The 21,814-nt window shown below is 38.7% G+C and overlaps 1 protein-coding gene across 17 annotated transcripts in view; it reads left to right on the top strand.

Annotated features, from left to right (window-relative positions):
* Window positions 1–21,814, top strand: part of THUMPD2 (THUMP domain containing 2) — a 55,076-nt gene that overhangs the window by 21,264 nt on the left and 11,998 nt on the right. For 10 of the 17 annotated variants that reach the window (XR_004178234.1, XR_004178233.1, XM_021924773.2 and 7 more), the window contains 4 exons: window positions 2,416–2,487; window positions 2,971–3,085; window positions 14,078–14,186; window positions 18,702–19,567. Coding sequence is in view for 9 of the 17 variants with exons in the window: in XM_021924773.2 (XP_021780465.2) it covers window positions 2,416–2,487; window positions 2,971–3,085; window positions 14,078–14,186; window positions 18,702–19,026 (621 nt within the window). In the remaining 8 variants the exon portion in view is untranslated. Of the gene's footprint in view, window positions 1–2,415; window positions 2,488–2,970; window positions 3,086–7,374; window positions 7,467–14,077; window positions 14,187–18,701; window positions 19,568–21,814 lie in introns of those variants that run through there. The other 7 variants (XR_001894048.3, XR_001894047.3, XR_001894043.3 and 4 more) reach the window with 3 other exon arrangements.

Here is a 21,814-nt window from a genome sequence, read left to right as displayed (position 1 = left end):
AACCTCACAGTGCCTTTGAAGCACATGCCATCAGATCACCCCAATCAGAGCTCTCTCCCTCTCATTCCTGTAAGAGTACAGGCCATTATTGCATCATGATTCTTTGGTCTCTGTAACCATTCAGTAATCTTACTCTTCATTTCTTGGCTTCCCTATTCATCTGTTGTAGTCACATCCTAGACCTTGTCATACCCAGAAGGGTATCTCTTCCAGAAATCTCAGTTTCAGGAATCTTGTTCTTAACTACCTCCTCTTTCCTATTTACTTCCTCTGCTACCCGAACACAAATCTTTAACCCCACAGGGCCCTCTAGTCATTTGACCCAACCTCTGTTCTTACCACCTGTGCTCATCCCTCCTTCACAGCTTGGATTTTAAAAATAGTCATTTCCTTGCCCATACTTTTAACTCTTCCTTCTTTTTATCCCTTTCCCCCCCCCCCCTTTTTTTTTTTTGAGACGGAGTCTTGCTCTGTCGCCCAAGCTGGACTGCAGTGGTGCGATCTCTGCTCACTGCAAGCTCCGCCTCCCAGGTTTACGCTATTCTCAAGCTCCCTTCCTTCTTATTTGACTTAAATAATAGAATCAGAAGAGAACTTCTACATGTTCTCCTCACCAAGTCTACCAACATACCAGAATCTATGCCTACATACTCTGCCTTATTGTTGTTACAATAAGGGAACTGTCCTTGTTCCACGCTAATGCTTGTGTGCCAGATTCCATTCCCTCTTATAGACTTAGGAATTTTTCCTTCTACTGGGTCATCCCCATCAGTATGTACACCTGCCGAAATATCTTTCAACTTAAAAAAATGAAAACCCCCCGCTGAAGCCATACATCCCTTCAGCCACCACCCCCTTTTCTGCTTCCCTTTACAGAAAAAGTCTTTAAAATAATTATCTACATTGGCTGTCTCTACCTCCTTTCTTCCCATTCTCTCATATAGCAGCCTCCATGGGGCTTTCATCACCAACACTCCACTGAAACTGCTCGTCTCACTTACCCGCCTGTCACTTCGACACTGATCACTCTCCTTCTTGAAGCAGTTTCTTCACTTTGTTTCAGGACCACTACTCTAGGTTCTGCTCCTATTATCAGAATGAGCTGCTTCTCAGTGTGTGTGGCTGATCCTCTTCCAAACATCTGAACTTCAGAGATCACCAGGGGCCAATTCATAGACTTCTCTTGTTAAACTTCTCTTGCTTTCTAGATGATCACATCCAGTTCTGATGCTTTAAATATCATTTATAAGCGGACTGGCACTGACTGTTCCTAAATTCCTATCTGTAGCCTGAACCTCTCCCTTGAACTGTAGACTCATGTCCAGTGACTCACTTGACATTCACACTTAGAGGTCTAAGAGGTATCTCAAAATTAACAAGGCCAGAACTATACTCTTGTCTCCCCCAAAGTGTCTTCTCCCCAACTCTTCCTATGTCAGTAACAGGCAACTCTGTTCTTCCAGTTGCTCAGCTCAAAAATTTTAGGCATTCCAGACTGTTGTCTTTCATTAACATTCCACATCCCATCCATTTTTGGCTCCACCTTTTAAAATATGTCTAGAATCCAACCATTTCTTACCACATCCACCAATTCCATTCTTAACTCAAGCCACCATCATCTCTTGACTGGACTCTCTAGCGCTCTTACCCTTCTATGGTCTGTCCTCTGCAGAATAGCCAAAATGATCCCTTTGAAATGTAATGTCATAGGACTGCTGTCCTCAAACCCTCCAATAGTTTCCCATCCTTCAGAATAGAACCAGAATCCTTACACCACCTATGAGATCTGGCATGCTGTGATTTTCAGAGTGGGAGTAAGTCGTTTTTTCTCCCAGTTTCCTGTTTTTCTCCCAGGTACAGATAGGATTATACCCTCCTGGCCCCTTGACACTGTGTGCCATGTGACTAACAGTTAATACTGGTGGAAGTGATGTGCATCGCTTTCAGGTGGCACCTTTCTGAGCCAGTGGACAATTTGTCATGCTTTCTTTCCCTCTGCCACAGTGATGGCAGCACTCAAGATGATGATTGCTCGTCAGTTTGGGTTCCAGAGTGAGGAGCAGAGGCCCCAGGTGCCCTAATGTGGGCATACAGTGTGAGCTACTTGTTTTAAACCCCTAGGATTTGGGGGTTGTTACAACATGCAGCATAACCCAGTCCATCTTCACAGAATCCCCTTGTTCCCTCTCTGGGGCTTTCACTACCTTTTCCTGGGCTTTGGCCAGAATGGCCTTCTTCCTAATTTATAAACCTGCCGAACACACTCCTGCATTAGGGCTTTAAGTACCTGAAATTCTTAATAAAGTGTAAAAAGTAACCTTTCCTCTTGAAATATTGATTCCTCAAGTTTAGGTTTCTTTTATAATACCTACTATAGTAGTCTTAATAATACCAAATTAATATTTCTGTCTGCAGGCTGGTGCATTTGTTTTAGATCCAATGTGCGGACTTGGAACAATACTTTTGGAAGCTGCTAAAGAATGGCCAGTAAGTTCTGAAGTTTGGTAAAGCAAGCAATTTATCTACTTTAATCAGTATATATAGTATAATCACCAATTATTTACAAGTAGAGTGTCTATTTTGGGATTATTCTTTTTAATTATGTGAGTTATTCACTATACTCAAAATAGATTGTGAAGGATTAAATTGCTGTGTTATTTATTTAAATACTATGAATTTAGGAAAATATGACAGAATTCTAATCATTAGTCATGACCTAGATTATACTAATCCTCAAATTCTTTACACATTTGTCATTGTAAAATATTCACAGATTTTTAAAATTTTAACATAAACTTTACATTTTTTGATATTATCATTTTAAAAGAATACCCTAAATGTGTTTTGGCCTTAATTTAAAATCTACTAATTTCACTTCCATCATTTGAGAAAATGCAAGTTGATTTTCTTAACTACATAAAATGTGTAATAATTTTATTTATGCTTAAAATATTCTTTCTTTCCCCATAGGATGTGTATTATGTAGGTGCTGATGTCAGCGACTCACAGTTACTAGGTACTTGGGACAATCTGAAAGCTGCAGGCCTTGAGGATAAAATCGAATTACTTAAAGTCTCTGTTATAGGTAAGCTACTAAAAATGCAAAACAATTGAGGAAATGAACAATGTAAATATATTTAGAATCATACAAAACAAGACTCAGTATGTAAAGGTTGGTTTTACCCTGTAATATATCTGTGGGACTAATACTGAGTTTACTTCTAATAGTGTAACCATTTTATTTTCAAAGGGTTCATAATTGGGAAGTGAAACAATAAGCATGTAAAGCATGACTTAAAATGTGTGTGTTAAAAAGAGAAAAAAAAAGTATTTGTTGCATCTGAACCATTTCTCATATCAGAACCAGTGATCAATTAATATAGCCATAAAATAAGCAGTGTAATAATTCTTTGAATTTCTTTTTAATAAACTATATGAAATATTATTGCCTCACGTTAGATAGTATCCCTGAGATACGTAGGAGTAAGCTAACTATCCATCCCAATTTGCTAAACCAGGACTTGCAGTGCTAAAATCAGCAAAGTCTGGAGTAAACCAGGACAGTTGGTCACCCTGTGAGGTAGAGGGAAAGTATTAACCCCTGTTTAATGAAGGGGAGTCAGCAGTGACACACGTGACTAGGAATCAAGTCTACTGAGACCAATCAAAATAGTATTTTCAGCCAGGTGCAGTGGCTCACACCTGTAATCCCAGCACTTTGGGAGGCCAAGGCGGGCGAATCACAAGGTCAGGAAATCTAGACCATCCTGGCTAACATGGTGAAACCCTGTCTGTACTAAAAATACAAAAAATTAGCTGGGCATGGTGGTGGGCGCCTGTAGTCCCAGCTACTCGGGAGGCTGAGGCAGGAGAATGACGTGAACCCGGGAGGCAGAGCTTGCAGTGAGCTGAGATCGTGCCACCATATTCCAACCTGGGCAACAGAGCAAGACTCCATCTCAAAAAATAATAATAATAATAATAATATCTTCCTGAGGTCCATGGTATTTAGACTATTTTTAAAAACTATTCCTTGTTTTATTCCCTGTTCCCCAAATATATATCTCTCCCTTAAATCATGAGTGCATTTAATTCCCAGTTAAGAACATTGTATTCTGTTGACAGTGATAGGTAGTAGATAGTTCCCAATATCAAACTTAAAATCAGGAGGAACATAATATTATTTTAAAAATTTTGTTGTAGTGGAAAAGTAGTAAAGATGAGTATCAACAGAAGAAAATACTAGGATAACTTGCATAAAAGCATAGTAAAGCATCCCCAAAGAAGAAATTGTCTTGTTGATTCTTGAGATCTCATAGTTGTTTGCTGTTCTGCCAAGGTTTTTAATAGGACTCTGCGTAGGAGACACAAGTTTCTAAAGCAAACTAAAGGGTGACTAGACTGCAGGCTTTCATGATCCCTAATTTCTTTAAGAATGCTATTTCTTTGAAACCTTTAAGAAAACTGAAATTGCTTCGTAAGTTGTTCCAGAGCAGTGCGTTTTCAATCCCTTTACATTCTCCAAAGCACGTTGTAGGCATGAGGGAGGGAGTACTGAGTTGGCCATTGGACCGCTGTTGCACTCCCAGCTCCACTTTTATGTATTTTCACTTAAGAGGGCATTTTCTATAAGATTTCATTTAAAAAATGGAAGTGCTCCACTGTTTGTGTGTGTGTTTTAAAGGTTCTCTGTGGCACCAGGTAACTGCATAAATCTTCGTTTTTGAAAGGATTCCCCTTAGACTTTAGTGAGGGCAGGATGGAAACAAAGAGACTAATTAGGATACTGTGGCAACTCCAGTTATAATCCAGGTAAGAAATGACAGTGGCCTGGTCCAAGGTGGTATTCAAGGAGGTGTTGAGAGAAGGTCAGATATATATTTGGCAGACAGAGCCAACAGAATTTGTTGTCGGATTGGATGTGGAGTATGAGAGAGAACATTCTAGGCTTTCTGGCTTAAGCAGCTAGAGGATGGAGTTGTCATTACTGAGGTGGGGAAGATGGATGGTGGATCAAGTTAGAGTTTAGGACCTGTTAAATTTCACACAATTATTAGACTCTAAGTGAAGATATCAAGTTAGTACCTCAGTATCCAAATCTGGAGTTTACGGGAGAGGTTGAGCATCACTGGTATAGAGAACATTTAGTTTCATGAAATCTCCTAGGGAGTGAGTTTAAGTAGAGAAGGGAAAGGGGACTGAACCTTAGAATACTCAGATGCTTGGACTTCGGGAAGGTGAGCATCTGGTAAAGGAACAGCCAGTGATGTAAGAGTGTAAGAATCCAGGGAAGATAGATAGATCAGCTGTGTCAGCTGCTTCTCATTGGTGAAGTACAATGAGGCCTGGTGACTGCAGAAGTCAAGGGCAGCTTCCCTGGAGGGGCTCTTGAGAGAATGGGAGGAGATAACTTGAAAACAACTAGTTGAGAGCATTCTGTCAAGCAGTTTGGCTAATAAGGAGAGCATAGAAATGGGGCGGTAACTGAAAGAAAGGATATCGGGGATCAAGCAAGGAATTTTTTTAAGATAGAAATTAGAATTTTTTTGTATCTAGAATGTTTGATCTCACTAACAAGAAAAATCAATTGAAAAGGAGGAATTTGGCATGACGGAGGAGAGAGGAGAACCGCTTGTCTGCTGTATCCAGGCCCTAAGAAAGGATGGGATCCAGTGCCTGAGCGGTTGAGCATGCACTTCTAGGAGCAGGGGAAGGCAGAGGGAGGAGAATGGACCTTAAAACAGGTCACACATTATAATTTTTATTACAGTTTTTTCAACTCTACGCATTTGATAGGTTTGCTTAAATTTACCTTTCTTTACTACTGAAACTTTTTCATGTTATGTCATTTGTAGATGATTCTTCTGTGAATTGTTTTTAGGATAACTTTCTGAAGGAAAGAATAAAACATCTGTTTCAGGTTATTTCATCATCACAACCTCTTTAAGTTTCAGTCTAGGAGGAACTATATGTCTTGCTAATACAGGGGCCAATTTTAACTAATAATTAGCCCTTTATTGCACCTACTTTAGAGGTAGACATTCAGGCTAGATAAAAGCATTTATTTTCTTCATTAATTTGGTTTTTAAGAGCTCTAATTATAAATACAATTTAGAATGTTGAGATCTACAAATCCCTTAAGGGATCTCATGCCTTTTTACTGTAGGAATTAAGAACACTTACTGACTTTAAGAGTCACACCAAGTATAAATCCTAGCTCCACCATCATTTTTCCACTGTGTGGCCTTCAGCAGAAAAACTGGACCTCTCTTTATTTTCTCTTCTGTAATGTGAAGATTATAATGCCACTCCATAAAGCTGTGATGAGGATTTATTACATAAACACACAGAGTACAGTGTCTAATGCACAGCATGAATTAGTAAGACATCTGTAAGCATTGGTATGTTGGTATATCTAGGAAGTTAGTAATATTCATTCCCATTATGACTTACATTTCTGCAAAATCACAATCTTCAGCTTCTGTGTGCTTTAATGACTTTATTTTTTCTACCTTTTTAATAAGCATTCACTTTGTTTTATAACCCTCAACTACTATAAAAAGAAATGATCTTAGCCGGGTGCAGTGGCTTTATGCCTGTAATCCCAACACTTTGGAAGACTGAGGCAGGTGGATCAGTTGAGCTCAGGAGTTTGAGACCAGCCTGACTAACATGGTGAAACCCTGTCTCTACTAAAAATACAGAAACAAAAAAAATTAGCCAGGCTTGGTGGCTGTAGTCCCACCTACTCGGGAGGGTGAGGCAGAAGAATCGCTTGAACCCAAGAGGTGAAGGTTGCAGTGACCCTAGATTGTGCCTCTGCACTTCAGCCTAGGTGACATGGTGAGACTCTGTTTGTTTGTTTGTTTTTGAGACAATCTTTCAACATGAAGAAATCATATGTATTTATTCCTAAGTTTTAATCATTATGAAAATTTGAAATCAAATGAATATTATGTTACAAGTTATCTTAGGAAATAGCAATTAGTCATTAGGCTTTTTTAAATCTGCAGATATGTATACATTCTCAGTATAAGATGGAAACTATAACATAAACATATTTGAGCAAAAGAAACACATTTATGGTTTAATTAAAATGGCAAAATTATAGCTAAAAGGAAATATTTCCTTTCCTTCCAGTTAGGCATTCTGTAGCCTATCACATATCACTTAAGTGTAGATTTATAACAAGATTATTGGCAACAGTTGTGCTTTGTTCTCAAGTGTTTCCATTCTTGTATAAGATGGCGTGCTTTTTTCAGGACACCCATAAGCACCCCATAATGTGGTGTTTGCATTTTCTCTCATACTGGTGTGTTTTCTCCTCTGCTGCCTGTCCTGCCTCTGCTGGCTTGGCCTTGGTGTTCTGGCCAGGTGTCTTATGGCCCATGCCGTATACTGCAAGATTCATGAAGCTGCCAGGCTGCCCATTTGGGAAATCAGAGGGAAATGTGGAAAGTGATGGGGTAGGTGTATATGAAATATGCGTAGAAAATAGGGGATAAGTTCAACATAGAGAGTAGTTCACATGTTCTTGCTGCAAAAGCTTTATCATTTATTATATGGTATAAGTCCTTTTTTATTGTTTGGTAACATTTCTATTTTGTAACAAACTCGGAAGCAATAAGGTTTTAAAAATGCATTTTTAATGAAAAAGTAAGTGTTGAGTTTCTATTTCTTAAGACAGCTGATGAACATATAATTGAGTCAATATTGTTGATATTTACAGTCCTACTGTGAAGACCATGGCGATATCACTGACCAAATGAAACAAGTCTGTTTATAGAGGCATCAAGCATTTACCTTAAAACTCAGTAGCTCTTAAACAGATTTTTTGCTGTTGTTTTTTGAGACAGTCTTGCCCTGTCGCCCAGGCTGGAGTGTAGTGTGCAATCTCGGCTCACTGTAACCTCCACCTCCCAGGTTCAAGCAATTCTCCTGCCTCAGCCTCCCAAGTAGCTGGGATTACAGGCACACGCCATCACCCCCAGCTAATTTTTGTATTTTTAGTAAAGACAGGGTTTCACCTTGTTACCCAGGCTGGTCTCAAACTCCTGAGCTCAGGCAATCCACCCACCTTGGCCTAACAAATTTACAAGAAAAAAGCAACCCTATTAAAAAGTGAGCAAAAGACATGAGCAGACACTTCTCAAAAGAAGACATTCATGCAGCCAACTCACATACAAAGAAAAGCTCAACATCACTGATCATTAGAGAAATGCGAATCAAAACCACAATGAGATACCATCTCATGCCAGTCAGAATGGCAGTTATTAAAAAGTCCAGAAACAACAGATGGTGGTGAGGTTGTGGATAAAAGGGAATGCCTTTACACTGTTGGTGGGAGTATAAATGAGTTCAACTGTTGGGAAGACAGTGTGGTGATTCCTCAAAGATCCAGAGGCAGAAATACCATTTGACCCAGCAGTTCCATTACAGTGTATATATCCAAAGGAATATAAATCATTCTATCATAAAGATACATGCACACATATGTTCACTTGAGCACTATTCACGATAGCAAAGACATGGAATCAACCCAAATGCCCATCAATGATAGACTGGATAAAGAAAATGTAGTACATATATACCATAAAATACTATGTAAACATAAAAAGGAACAAGATATTGTCCTTTGCGGGGACATGGATGGCGCTTGAAGCTGTTATTCTGAGCAAACTAACGCAGGAACAGAAAACCAAACACTGCATATTCTCACTTATAAGTGGGAGCTAAATGATGAGAACACATGGACACATGGGTGGGGGACAACACACACAAGGGTCTGTCGAGGGAGGCCAGAGGGGAGGGGAGAGCATTAGGAAGAATAGCTAATGGATGCTGGACTTATTACCAAGGTGATGGGTTGATCTGTAGCAAACCCATGCATCCTGCACATATACCCTGGAACTTAAAAGTTGAAGGAAAAAAATAAAAACTTAGTAATTCTAAGAATGCTAGGCCCAAAGCCAACTATTTATCACATGCAACTGAAGAAAATACATTTAAAATATCACGCTGTGAAGTATGACTTTCCTTTTAGATCAAATGGCTATTCTTCTAAACTTATTTTGCTCACATTCAATTGTGAGTTTTGTTACGTACCTAAGCAAAATGAAGCTGGTACTGTTAGTGTGCTCGCTTCATTAGCAGACCTTTGCAGACAGTTAAGTGTTGCCAGTTTTGTATCAATATCATCACATGATTTAGAAAGATAATCAGTTAAGTCAATTCCAGTAGTAGCTTTGTTTCCTTTTTACCCTAATTCTTAGAAATTTCGTCGGGTTTTTTTTTGTCAAAGATGTAACTTCTTTGTGAATGCTACTGTAAATTCAGTTCGGCATTGCCCATCTGTGTGCTTATGCATTACTGTGGTGGGCCACAACATCATGCTAAAAATTAATATTCTTACTAAAACCTATGGAGCAGAAAGGCACTTGAAATTCATTGTTACACCTGTATAAATCATAATTATCTCCCAACAGGCTGCAGTGTCCATTGAAATAGACATTTGTCAAAATAATTGAATTTTGTTTTTTTTTAAGACAGGGACTTGCTCTGTCACCCAGTAGAGTGCAGTGGTCTGATTATAGCTTACTGCAGCCTTGAACGAACTCTTGGGCTCAGGCAGTACTCCCATCTCAGCTTCCCAAGTAGCTGGAATTGTAGGAGGCGCTCACCACCATGCCTGGCTAATGTTCTTTTTTTAAAAAAATAGAGGTGGGGTCTCACTGTATTGCCCAGGTTGGTCTTAATTGATCCTCCCAGCTCAGCCTCCCAGAGTGCTAGGATTACAGGTGTGAGCCACCCCATACCTGGCCACTTTTTTTTTTTTTTTCATTGAGACGGACTCTCTATCGCCAGACTGGAGTACAGTGGCGCGATCTCAGATCACTGCAACCTCCGCCTCCTGGCTTCAAGCAATTCTCCCACCTCAGCCACCCGAGTAGCTGAGACTACAGGCGCATGCCATCACGCCCAACTAATTTTTGTATTTTTAGTAGAGACAGGGTTTCACCATGTTGGCCTGGATGGTCTTGATCTCTTGACCTCATGATCCACCTGCCTTGGCCTCCCAAAGTGCTGGGATTACAGGCGTGAACCACTGCACCCGTCCTTCTTTTTAAAATACACACAGAATAGCTGAACTGCAAACTATTTGTGATGAAGATGACTGAATGCAAAAAAATACTTCCGCATAGCAGTACACTTTCTCTGCTTGTCCATCAGTTGGATTTTAAAGTGTAAGCCTTCAAAGAATTGCTCTGTAAATCAGCCAAAGTGTCCTAGGATAGTGCTGTAAACTTTACCAAAAAAAGTTGCCTAATTTTGATGGCATTTTATTCAGAATATACTAGAAATCTGTAATCAAAGGATTCAACAAATGAAGTGTCAAAATACATGAGGTTTGAATTTTTTGGTGAATTACAGTTGTTAAAAACAAAGCTGGCAGCAGGAAGACATTGATCATCTTTTCCTAAAAACCTGAAGGAAGAAATGAACAAATTATTGAAAGCTCAACAATGCACAAGACTTAATTATGAAATTCTGTAAATTTACTTTGGATATGGTATGGAAAGAATCTCCTGATGACTTTCCTTATTATAATTGGGTAAATTTGTAGTCTAGAATGGAATGGAATGGAATGAATTTGTGAAGGCCTTAACTTTGTATCATCTAAATTTGGTAAAACAATTAAAAGAATGATAGAGGTAATTTGCATTTTGTATTGTGAACATATTTGTCAAAGGCACTGTCAGTGGAGGGACTGAACTGGAGGGCTGAAATATTTACCCTTCCCATATGAAAAAATTGAACTGAAAGTATACTTCATTTACCAGAACTTGTTCAGATATTAGCACTGTAGGCAAATTATTTTTTCTCAAAAAAAAATAGTCTTTTGTTAAACTTAAAAATTTCATTTTGCACAGATGTTTTTAGAGCCACCATAATAAGCCAGTTTATTGGATAATAAATATTTCAAATATTTCAAGCATATGATTTTCATATAAAATAACTAGCATAGTTATTTCTAGCATTCGCTTCTCAGAAATGTTCATTTGGTCTGTAAATTGTATGGTGACCCAATCCAGATGCCAGACTACATTTTGCATGTTTAAGACTAATGTTTATGGACTTCTTGATTAAGACGGCAGATTGAAATTTCATTGAAAGCTTTACCCCCTCTTGTATTTACTGAAATGAGAAAAAGAATAGTAATCATCAAAAAAACAAATTCAGCAACCAAACGAGAGAAGGTCATAATCTAATGCAATAAACCTCAAAATATATTTTGGCCACAATGGAAAGAAAATGTTACAGAGCATTTGACAATAGAAGAGTGGTTATTTACAAAGTTACCGAAGCAAAGTGTGACCCAAAAATATTATGCCTAACCAAAACATCATCTTAAAGCCAAACATTTTGAAATATGAAAAAGTTCAGACAACATTTCACAACTAAGCCCTTATGGGAAAACTAATTCCAGGGATTGAGAGATTAATCAGCTGAGAAATGGAGAAAATAAAGGCAAAATGATTAGTGATAAGGATGAAATTAACTATAGAACTAAGTTTGAACAATTATGGGAATTACTGTTAGGAGACAGAATCTGAATATTATAAACCTGGACGACAATAGAAAGAATAAACAGCAGAAAGAACAAGGAACAAAAATAGGAAGAAGGATATGCTCAATTTTATAAAAGTGCTCAATGAACCTGGTCTTTAGTCTAAATATATGCATGAAAAGACATCTTGAAGGCCCATAAATCCCTTTGGAAGAAAGTATCATGGGGCCATAATCCTGAGGTTTAGGAAATTTTTACCCGTTTTTCTCCTGGAAGTAGGAAAAATAGGGCAGTTTTTCTTTCTTCAAAACAACTGGTATTTTAAAACTAAATTTTTTTCATGTTCTTGAATCATCCTGCAGAGATGTAAAAAAGAGATGATTTTTACTTGTTTTGAGCTATGTTTCTATTTCAGAATCTTAGCTCATTAGTTACAAGCAAATTTTTTGTTCACGAGCAGTATTCAGAGCATCTAATAATTTAAAAGATTTTACTGTATGTTGAGTCGTATGGGTCAGGTGCTCCCAGTTCTAGGAGTATCTGCATCTAAACGTATGGAGGTGGGGACAACAATCTGTTTTATAAAGACCTTTCAGTTGATTCTAATACGCACTAAGTTGTACTTTCCAGATGATACTGACGCTGCTGCTGTGGGGACCACACTTTGAGAACCACTGATAGAGGAAAGGAGAGTAGGAGAGAGGCCCACCTGGAAGTAGTTGCCTTACCTCAACTTTGGATGTCCAAGAATGAGAGAGAAGGGGGATACTGTGTTCTGCAAAGCTTTTCTGAAGGATGGCGCACTGGTTTCCACCTGGCTGTCATCTCCCATTGACATCAGAGAGGGACATTATAAATAATGACCACAAAGCAGCTAACAGTTACTGAGTGCTCACTTTGTGCCAGGCCCTGTTACATGTCTTCCATATATTACCTCTTTTATTGACTTCTGAGGTACATATTCTTATTCCATTTTACAGATGAAGAAATTGAAGCAGTAATTTCCCAAAGTCCCACAGCTCGTGAGCAGCAGAGCCAAATGCAAGCTGTCTGACACCAGAGCTTATGCTCTCAGCCACATCAACAAAAGCTTTATTTTATGCTCTATTGGAAGATGACACAACTTAGTTCTGGAGATTTTTTTTTTTAATTATTCTCTTCTATCTATATGAAGTTTATGTATTCAACTTCTAAAATTATTTAAAGCAGTTTAGCATATTATATAATATAGAGCAGCAAAGTTCCCAATAAAAATGGAGACCCAGAAGAAAAAAATTAGTGTTACTAAACCTGGACATAATGGGCAGCTAACTCATATGTAGGTACTGTATTTCTGTGTAGTGTAAGGCAAAAGACACACTTGGGATTAAATTCAAAAGTAAATTACTACATGCTTCCTCATAAATAAAACATTTGAGAACTATGGTTGCCTTCATTGTTCATATATTGTCTTTAGTCATTTTGTAAATGGATGTGTACTATATCAACACCCTAAAACCATGAGGTTAAAACATAACTTGGAAAAAAGGAATTCCTGTCTCAGCTTAAAAGAATATTATCCTCTTTTTTTTTTTTTTTTTTTTTTTTTTGGAACAATCTCTTCTTCTGTTAACCCCACATAAGGGTTAGAACTAGGAGAGATCTAGCCAAGTAGTCATTAGACTTTCCCAGATTACAAAGCATTTTTTATTAAATTTCCTACCAACAGAAACTTTTGATATTTAGTGAAGATTATTTAAATTTCATTACATTTCTGCAAAATTAGGTACTATTCAAAATGAAAACTGGGACATCCGTCTTATGAGTATTTAACTTAATTTAGGAGATGGATGAGAAGTAAAGTAAGTAAAAAGTGGAAAGTACATCCAGAAGATGTGGATGTTAGGGTAGAGTCTTTGTTACCTTCTGATAATGTAACTTCTGAGAAGAAAACATTAAGATAATAAAGCAATTTAGAATAATCAGACACTATAATTTTTAGTGATAATCATTGTGTTGATTATTGATTATATAGCCTTTTCTCTAGTCTTAGGACTTAATAGATATTCTTAAGCTTCCAAGTTCTCCTTTAAAAATACAATCATAGCTATGGATCATCTCCCTCAAAAACAAGTAGATCTAAATGTACAGTTTTAAAATAGGAAATGAAAGTTGTAGAATATAATTTTGTAGAATATTTTTCTAGGCAACTTAGTGGAGCTAGCAGCTTTCTATACAAGCTGTATATTTAGAGAATTGAGTTTTCTGGTTAATTTAAAATTCTGCTTAACTTACATTTTATTGTATCTGAAAAACCAATTTTCGACGAATAGACTACAATAACTATATCATTTATCATTAGTGATTGTGAAAGCATTTTGGGATCTTGTAATTACTTTAAAACAATATTAGCAACCCTAAATTTTATCTATTATGCAAAAATAATCCTGTGTACTTCAGTTTTCTCATTATTTAGGTTGTAAATATTTGACCTTACTGTAATAGGATTCTCTGATTTCTGTATTTCAGAATTGCCATTGCCTTCAGAAAGTGTTGATATTATTATTTCTGACATTCCATTTGGGAAAAAGTTTAAGTTAGGAAAAGACATCAAAAGCATTCTACAAGAAATGGAAAGGTAAGTTGCTGAATTTATTTTCATAATTTTTTTAGCTACTGGGCATTTAACCGAAATACATCATAGCTCTTCAGTTAAGGTCTGATTGCCTTATAGTAATTTCCCAGAGTTTTTGTAGCTTAATTTTCTAAAGGTTTTAAGTCAGAAGTTTATAATTGAAATAAATGTTATCCATATCATCTTATAAATTTTATTCAGAAAAAATACTAATTTTCTATTATGTACTGAGATTTGAATGTATGAAATAGTGACCTATATTTCAGTGGTCTGAAGCAAAATTTTACATATTTGCTTCTATCCCTCACAAAAAAAAAAAAAAAACCTGCCTTCTGTGTGTTAATCCACCACACGTAACAGATGAGAATCTGGGGCACGGAAAGATTAACTTTCTTATGATCACTCAGCTGCTAAACAACAGAACAAAATTCTGTTACATAAGGAACCTTCCATAACATAGAATGAGCAACACCTTTATTATTTGTTGTTGTCTTTGTCCATTTTCTGTTGCTATGAAGGAGTACTGGAGGCTAGACAGCTTGTAAAGAAAACAGGTTTACTTGGCTCATGATTCCGCAGTGTGTAAAAGAAGCACAGTGCCAGCATCTGCTCAGTTTGTGATGAGGGCCCGAGGGTGCTTCCACTCATGTCAGAAGGCAAACCCAGTGTGCAGACATCACATGGCAAGAGAGGAAGCAAGAGGGAGAAGGGGGAGGTGCCAGGCTCTTTTTAACAACCAGCTTTCCCTAGAACTAATAGGATGAGAACTCACTCATCGCCGCTCACAGGGAGGGCATTAATCTATTCATGAGATATCTGCCGACGTAACCCAAACACTTCCCATTAGGCCCCATCTCCAACACTGGGGATCAAATTTCAACATGAGGTATAGTGGGACAAACATCCAAACTATAGCAGCTGTGAAATGAAAATGTGAAAGTATTCATCTTATGGTTTCTAATGACGTAAGGGAATATAATTCAATGGAAGCATTTCTTTGAGAGGTTGAAACAATGAGGCATGGATATGCATTTTTCTGATCGTCTAAATTGGTAAAGAAGAGAACCTAGAATGCATATAGTTATGAATGGACATGAATATAAGAGTTCAGTTGATATTAAATTGTTTAGGTGGGCATTTGATAACATAAATGTCAAGAGCCTGCTGTGTAAATAATGGGTCACCAGTTTAAAATATGAGCCATGTGTTTCAGATAGAGAAAATTCTAGGCATCTTGCCATGTGTATATGTACAAAAAGATACATGTTTTCTACTCTACATAAATGGGATTATCCTTAACTTACTATACTGTAACATTGCTTTTTTTCTACTCAGCAGTGTCATGAATCTCCTTTCTGATCAGTTGTTATAATATACATTATAATTTTCAGTGGTTGCCACATTATATGTATGTACCATTATGCAACCAGTGCTTATGGATTAATATTTAGATAATCCTCAATTTTTTATTTTAATAAAAAACTATTCTTTGAACATCCTTGCATGGTTTTTCAAACTTAACTGTACGACCAAGCACCATGGTACCAGTTTCTTCATCTGCAAAATGACAATGCTATAGAACATACTTAGAAAGATAATTCTGAAGGTTAAATGATATATAATACAGAGCATTTCCAACTGACTGGCACATATTAAATCCTCAATAAATATTAGCTATATCACATTATCGCTATTATTCTACTACCACTTCTACTATTACGTTTTCTTAGGATAATTTCCTAGAAGTGAGATTGCTGGGTCAAAGGTTATGCACATTTCATATTTTTGATACATTATTGCTAAACTGTTGCCCCAAAAAGTTATTTCAGTTGATGTCTTCAGGAGTACTCGTTTTCCCATCCACTTCCTCCTTGCTCAGTAGAAGAGGTTTCCCTCTTCCTGTGAGGGTTTATCCTCTCAGTTCCTTCCTCCTCAAGGATCACACTCTGCCCACTTCTCATTTTTATCTTCTGCCTACTCATCTGCTGGTTCTTTCCAGGAGATTCATTTATCCCTTCCCCAGACACGTTTGGAAGTCTTTGCATCTCCTATGCACTTCCATGTACTTGGCCCTGGGGATTACTGCAGTGAATAGGACAGGCAAGGTCTCTGCCCATTCATTGTGAGAAGACAGATGGTTAATCAGTAAACAAACTGGATAATATCAGATCATGACTGGTACTGTGATGGACATAAAACAAAATGTTTTGCTTTAGAGTGAGAGAAAAGTAGTGGTTACCCTAACTAGGTAGTCAGGAAAGGCCTCTCTGGGAAAGTGGTATTTGACTGTGGGACGTGAATGATGAGCATGAGTGATAAATGCGGGGTGAACAGCAAGTCCAAATGTCCTACGGTGAGAAGCAGCTTGGTGAGTTTGAGCAGCTGAAGGAAGTCAGTAAGCAAAGAAAGCTGTGACATCAGAAAGGTAGGTGAGGATCAGATTGTGTAGGAACCTTGGTTGCCAGAGTAAGGGGGTTAGAATGTATTTGAAGTACAGTGCGAGCAACTGAGGAGTTAGCAGAGAATTTACATTTGTCTTCTGTGTGGAAATGGAAGACAGAGTGGGAGGGGCGACAAGAATGGAAACAAGACCTGTCTACCAGATTGTTGCTGTGGTCCCGGCAAACTATGAATGAAGTAGACAAATATGTGATACAATTTAGAGACAGAATTGTGTAGCTTTGCTGATGGATTAGACTAGGGAATGCTACCTAAGCTTCTTAGATTTTTGCTGGGCATGAGGCAGATTCCACTTCACCCTTGGTCCTTTAGCTGCCACTCTGTTTCTTCGCCTGTACAGCTGAACTTCTTGAAATAATAGTCTACACTTGACACCTCTGCTTCCTCACTTTCCAGTCCCACTCCACCCTGGCAGACGAGCATCTGCTCCTGCCTTCAGCTAGGATTGCTGTCCCTGGGGTCACTGATGATTTCTCATAATCCTGATCACCTATTAGTCCTATAGCATTTGTTATTTTATTGTATTTATATATTTTTTATTTTATTTTAAAGACAGAGTTTCTCTCTGTTGCCCAGACTAGAGTGCACTGGTGCAATCTCAGCTCACTGCAACCTCTGCCCCCTGGGCTCAAGCAGTCCTCCCATCCCAGCCTCCCAAGTAGCTGGGACTACAGGCACACGCTGCCACACCTGGCTGATTTTTGTGTTTTTTTTAGTAGAGACATGTTTTGCCATGTTGCCCAGACTGGTCTCAAACTCCTGGGCTCAAGCGATCCTCCTGCCTCAGCCTCCCAAAATGTTGGGATTACAGGCATGAGCCACCATGCCGGCCCTATAGCATTTAACACTGTTGAAACTGTTTCCTTCTTGAAACTGTACTTCTTTGGCTTCCTTGACATCACTGTTGTCCAGATTTTCTCTGAGGATGTCTATTTCATGGATCTTCTCCTCTGTCACTTTTAAAACGTGAAATCTCTGGCTCCTTGTCCCATTTTCTCTTCTCAACCTGTACTGCCACCCCAGATGATCCCATCCACCATTATGGCTTTAGCTACCATTTACTATATCTTTACCTTAAGGCCTGGTCTTTTCCATTACTCCAGGCTGTGTATCCAGCAGTCTCGTGGAATCCACACTTACGTGTTCCTTAGGTACATCAGCAAATTCCAAGCTGAACTCCTTACTCCCCTCCCCCCTCCACCTCCCACCCGCTCTGACTCACCCACCCACTGAGCTGCTTTCAGAGCTGCCTCCCCTCTACTTCCTCCCATCTTTGCTGCTTTTTCTGCTTCCAGCATCCTCCCTTGCTGCAGCCGCTTGCCGTCGCTTTGCCTGGCTCATTCCTGCTTATCTTTTAACTCACAGCACAGGTATCTTCCTCTGGGAAATGCTCCCCTTTCTCCCATGCCCGGGTTTGGGACCCACCTCATGTTCCCAAGCCCCTTGTGCCTGCCTTGATTGTAGCATTTCACTCCCTTTACTTGCCTCTCTCTTCCAAAGAGATGTTCAGTGATCTCTTAGCAACTTCCAGGGCTGTGTGCGGGACACAGGCAAGTGTTTTCATCACTTTTTCCACATAAGTGCTACACAGACTTTGATAATTGAGTAAATGCATTCTCCTCAAAAAGCTGACATTTCAAGATCTGCCCTTCTTTTTCTGATTTTTGCTTTGCCATTTCTTTGTTCGTGTCCTAACTCTTTCCTGTTAACTTTCTTCTGCTGTCAGCCTACTGCTTTTAATACATGCAGTCTTTAGGATTCTGTCATTCGCCTTTTCCTTTGTACAATCATTTATTAGACTGTGACTACAAATTACTTTGAGGCTTGCCTTTTAAGTGGAGTAAAAATAGATAATTAAAGCAGATTTGTACTAGGGATTTCATAATTACTATAATGAATATACATTATAGAAGATACTACCTAATTATCAAAAATCCTTGTATTTAAATGGATAAAATTAAATTTCAAATTAAAAACACGAAATATTTTAAATGAAGTGGGATTGTTTGTTGTCTAGAAAGGGAGAAAGATAGCAATTACCATTTTTTTTTTTGTCAGAGTGCTTCATGTTGGCGGAACCATTGTATTGTTGCTTAGTGAAGATCACCACAGGCGCCTTACAGATTGTAAAGAGAGCAGCATCCCTTTGAATTCCAAGGACAGTCACACAGATGAACCTGGAATTAAAAAGTGCTTGAATCCTGAAGAAAAAACTGGTGCATCCAAGATAGTGTCAACTTCATTCGAAGCCAGGAACCACGAGTTCTTAGACAGAATGTCACCATTTGGCTCCTTGGTACCAGTGGAATGCTACAAAGTTAGCCTTGGAAAGACAGATGCGTTCATATGTAAATATGAGAAGTCGCACTCTTCTGGACTATAGCAGGCTTGCTGCCATCAGCCGGGTCAGGCCCTTGTAAGTTAGCTGTACAGCAGAAGTTTGCTGTCTCTAGGATTCATATAGTACCCACAGAGCTCCAGGTAACCAAATTCCCCCAAAGACGGGAGGTGTGGCTGTTGGGTACACGTGCTTGGTAAGAGTTTCTGCTTTATATTCTAAAGTGCCTAATGTTTTTGACAAAAAAGTTACCGAATATTTTTTAGACTTAAGTTTTATATTCTGTCAGAATGTGAAAAGTTCTGCCCAGTTTCTGAGCAAAAACTTCAATTTCAAAATAAAAGTTTTCAGGGGTTCACCTAAGTGTATCACAATCAATACCAGACTGGGGATATTTAACTATCAGATTTTCGGAAATGTAAAAACCTTTATATGTAACTTCTTTTGATATTAAACTTGATTTTTGAGCCTGTAATTTTCTTCTCCATTGGAATGAAAATAATTTGTATTTGCAATACATTTTATATGTTTATTCTGTAAACCAACAGTGAGAATAATAACTGAATTAAGCCAGTATCCTTCAAAACATGATGGAAAATTGCTTTTTTTCTAAAAGCATTCATAGATTGTCACCTCACCCTTATTTGTAGGAATTCAGTTTGTTTCTTATGTTCACTACCTGAGAAAAAGAAACAGTAAGTTGAGGAGAATATATGCTCTGGTTTAATTTTTTTCAATAGTCTGATACAATTGTTCTGCTTATTGGCAGCTTTAGTGGTATTTGAACACCTCTCCTATGTTTGGGAAATTTTCCAGCCTGTGAATCACCTCTCCAAAGCAGAAGTCATAAAAGCCGTTTTCCAGCTAGGGTGTGGCAACCTGGGCCCCTGGTATCAGGTGCACCCATGTACAAGCTATGGCATTTGTACCCAGTGGCAGCACAAAGAGGTCTTCACCAGGACATTCCTCTCCTGAGGTTTCAGCACCGCCCTTGGCTAGGTAGCCACCACTCAGCTTCTCTCTCTTGCCTTCCTAGGAAGTACTGAGAGCCACCTACTAATCTTGAATGCATTTCATTTGTGCTCAAACTAAGTAAATTTGGTTGTGTTGTTAACAGCTGGGATTCTGATAATGGCGATTGATACTCTGAGGGGTTTCAAGCAAGAGGCCCCCAATAATGTGAATTCGTTATCGTTATCTGGCTTGGTTGGGTTAAAGGCAGTGAGGATACAGCTAGTGTTACAGAAAGTGAATGGCATGTGATGGTGAAACAGTTCATAATGCCTGTGCTTACCTGACGCTCTGGGAAACATCAAAAACCTGAGGAATACAAGCACTATGGGGCGGGCTGTCTGCTTTTGGTAGAACTTCACAACTCAAAGAAAAAGCAAGATTCCTGCAGTCCTTACTCCTTGGGTTAAAGCAAGGGTCTCAGTCAGGGGCGACTTTTGGTCACATACGGTAACGTCTGCAGACAGTTTTGATTACTACAACTTGAGAGAGAAGAGAGATACTCCTGGCATCTAGTGGATACAGCAGATAGAGGATGAGAGATTAGGTTAACAAGGTAATGGATGGCAAGTAGAAGTGGTGTATTAGATCAGATGGGGCCTTGAAGACTATTTTAAGGGCTTTAGCTTTTACTCAAAACCACTGAAAGAGTTTTGAATAGGTGATGTCAGCTAACTATGTTTAAATGATACTGTAGCTGCCATATTACAAATTGATTGTAGGAAGAGAAGGGTGAAAGTAAAGAGATCAGTTGGGAGTTTTTTGCAATAATTCAGGCAAAAGAAAATGGTAGCTTGCCCCAGGATGGTAACAGTAGTGTTGGTAGGAGGCACATGGATTCTGGATGTATTTTGAAAGTAGAACCAGAAGGATCTGCTGATGTGTTAGATGTGAGGTATGATAAGTGGAGAGGAGACAGGAATGACAGAAGACTTTTGGCCAAGAACTTGGAACAATAGCGTTTTCATCGGCTAAGAGAGGAAAGGCTGCAGAGGGTGCAGGTTTGGTGAGAAATATCAGAGTTCTGTTTTGGACTTGTTAGGCTAGACAGCCTAATTTAGACTAGTCTAGACAGTCTAAACTAGCAGATCTTGTTTAGACTTGCTTGCTAGACAGTTTTAGACTTGCTAATTTTGAAATATGCATTAAACAAAGTGGAGATGTTGATTAGGCAATTGAATATGTGAGTCTGCAGTTTAAGAAAAAAGGTCTGCTCTGGAGATACGTTATGGGAATTTTCAGTATTTAGGTGGCATGAAACTGGATGGGATCACCAAAGGATTGGAAATAGGAGAAAAAGACCAGGGCTGAGCCCTGAATTCCTCCAATACTGAGAGGTTGGGAGGAGAAGAGGAATCTCCAGAGAAAACTGAGATGGAACAACCAGTGAAATAGAAAACCTAGTGTGGTTGCCTGGAAAACATGAACAAAGGGTATAGAGGAGGAGTATTTAACCCTATAAATGCTGCTGACTGACCAAGTAAGATAACTGAAAATTGACCATTGGCTTTAGCAGTGAGGGGGTCCTTCATGACCTTGACTATGGGGCTTTCAGTGGAATGGAAGGGGAGCAAAACCAGACTCCAAAACCAGGCAGGTCCTCACCATGTCATCCTCATGAGTGTCAGTTTAGATGGATGGTCAGGGACATGAAAGAAGGTCTTGGGAAGAGGAATGTGGATGGACATCTTATACTAAGAGAAAATAGGAAAAGAGCTGTAGATAGTGAGCATAGACAGTTCTTACATCTAGTTTTGTAGAACAGGTAAGCAAGGAAATAGTAGATTGGTAAGGTATGTGGAAGCAAGAGAAAGATTTGTTG

The sequence above is a fragment of the Papio anubis genome, chromosome 14 (assembly GCF_008728515.1).
Source record: "Papio anubis isolate 15944 chromosome 14, Panubis1.0, whole genome shotgun sequence".
NCBI lineage: Eukaryota > Metazoa > Chordata > Mammalia > Primates > Cercopithecidae > Papio > Papio anubis.
Note: the sequence above shows the minus strand (reverse complement) of the source record. Positions and strands in the feature narration are given on the sequence as shown.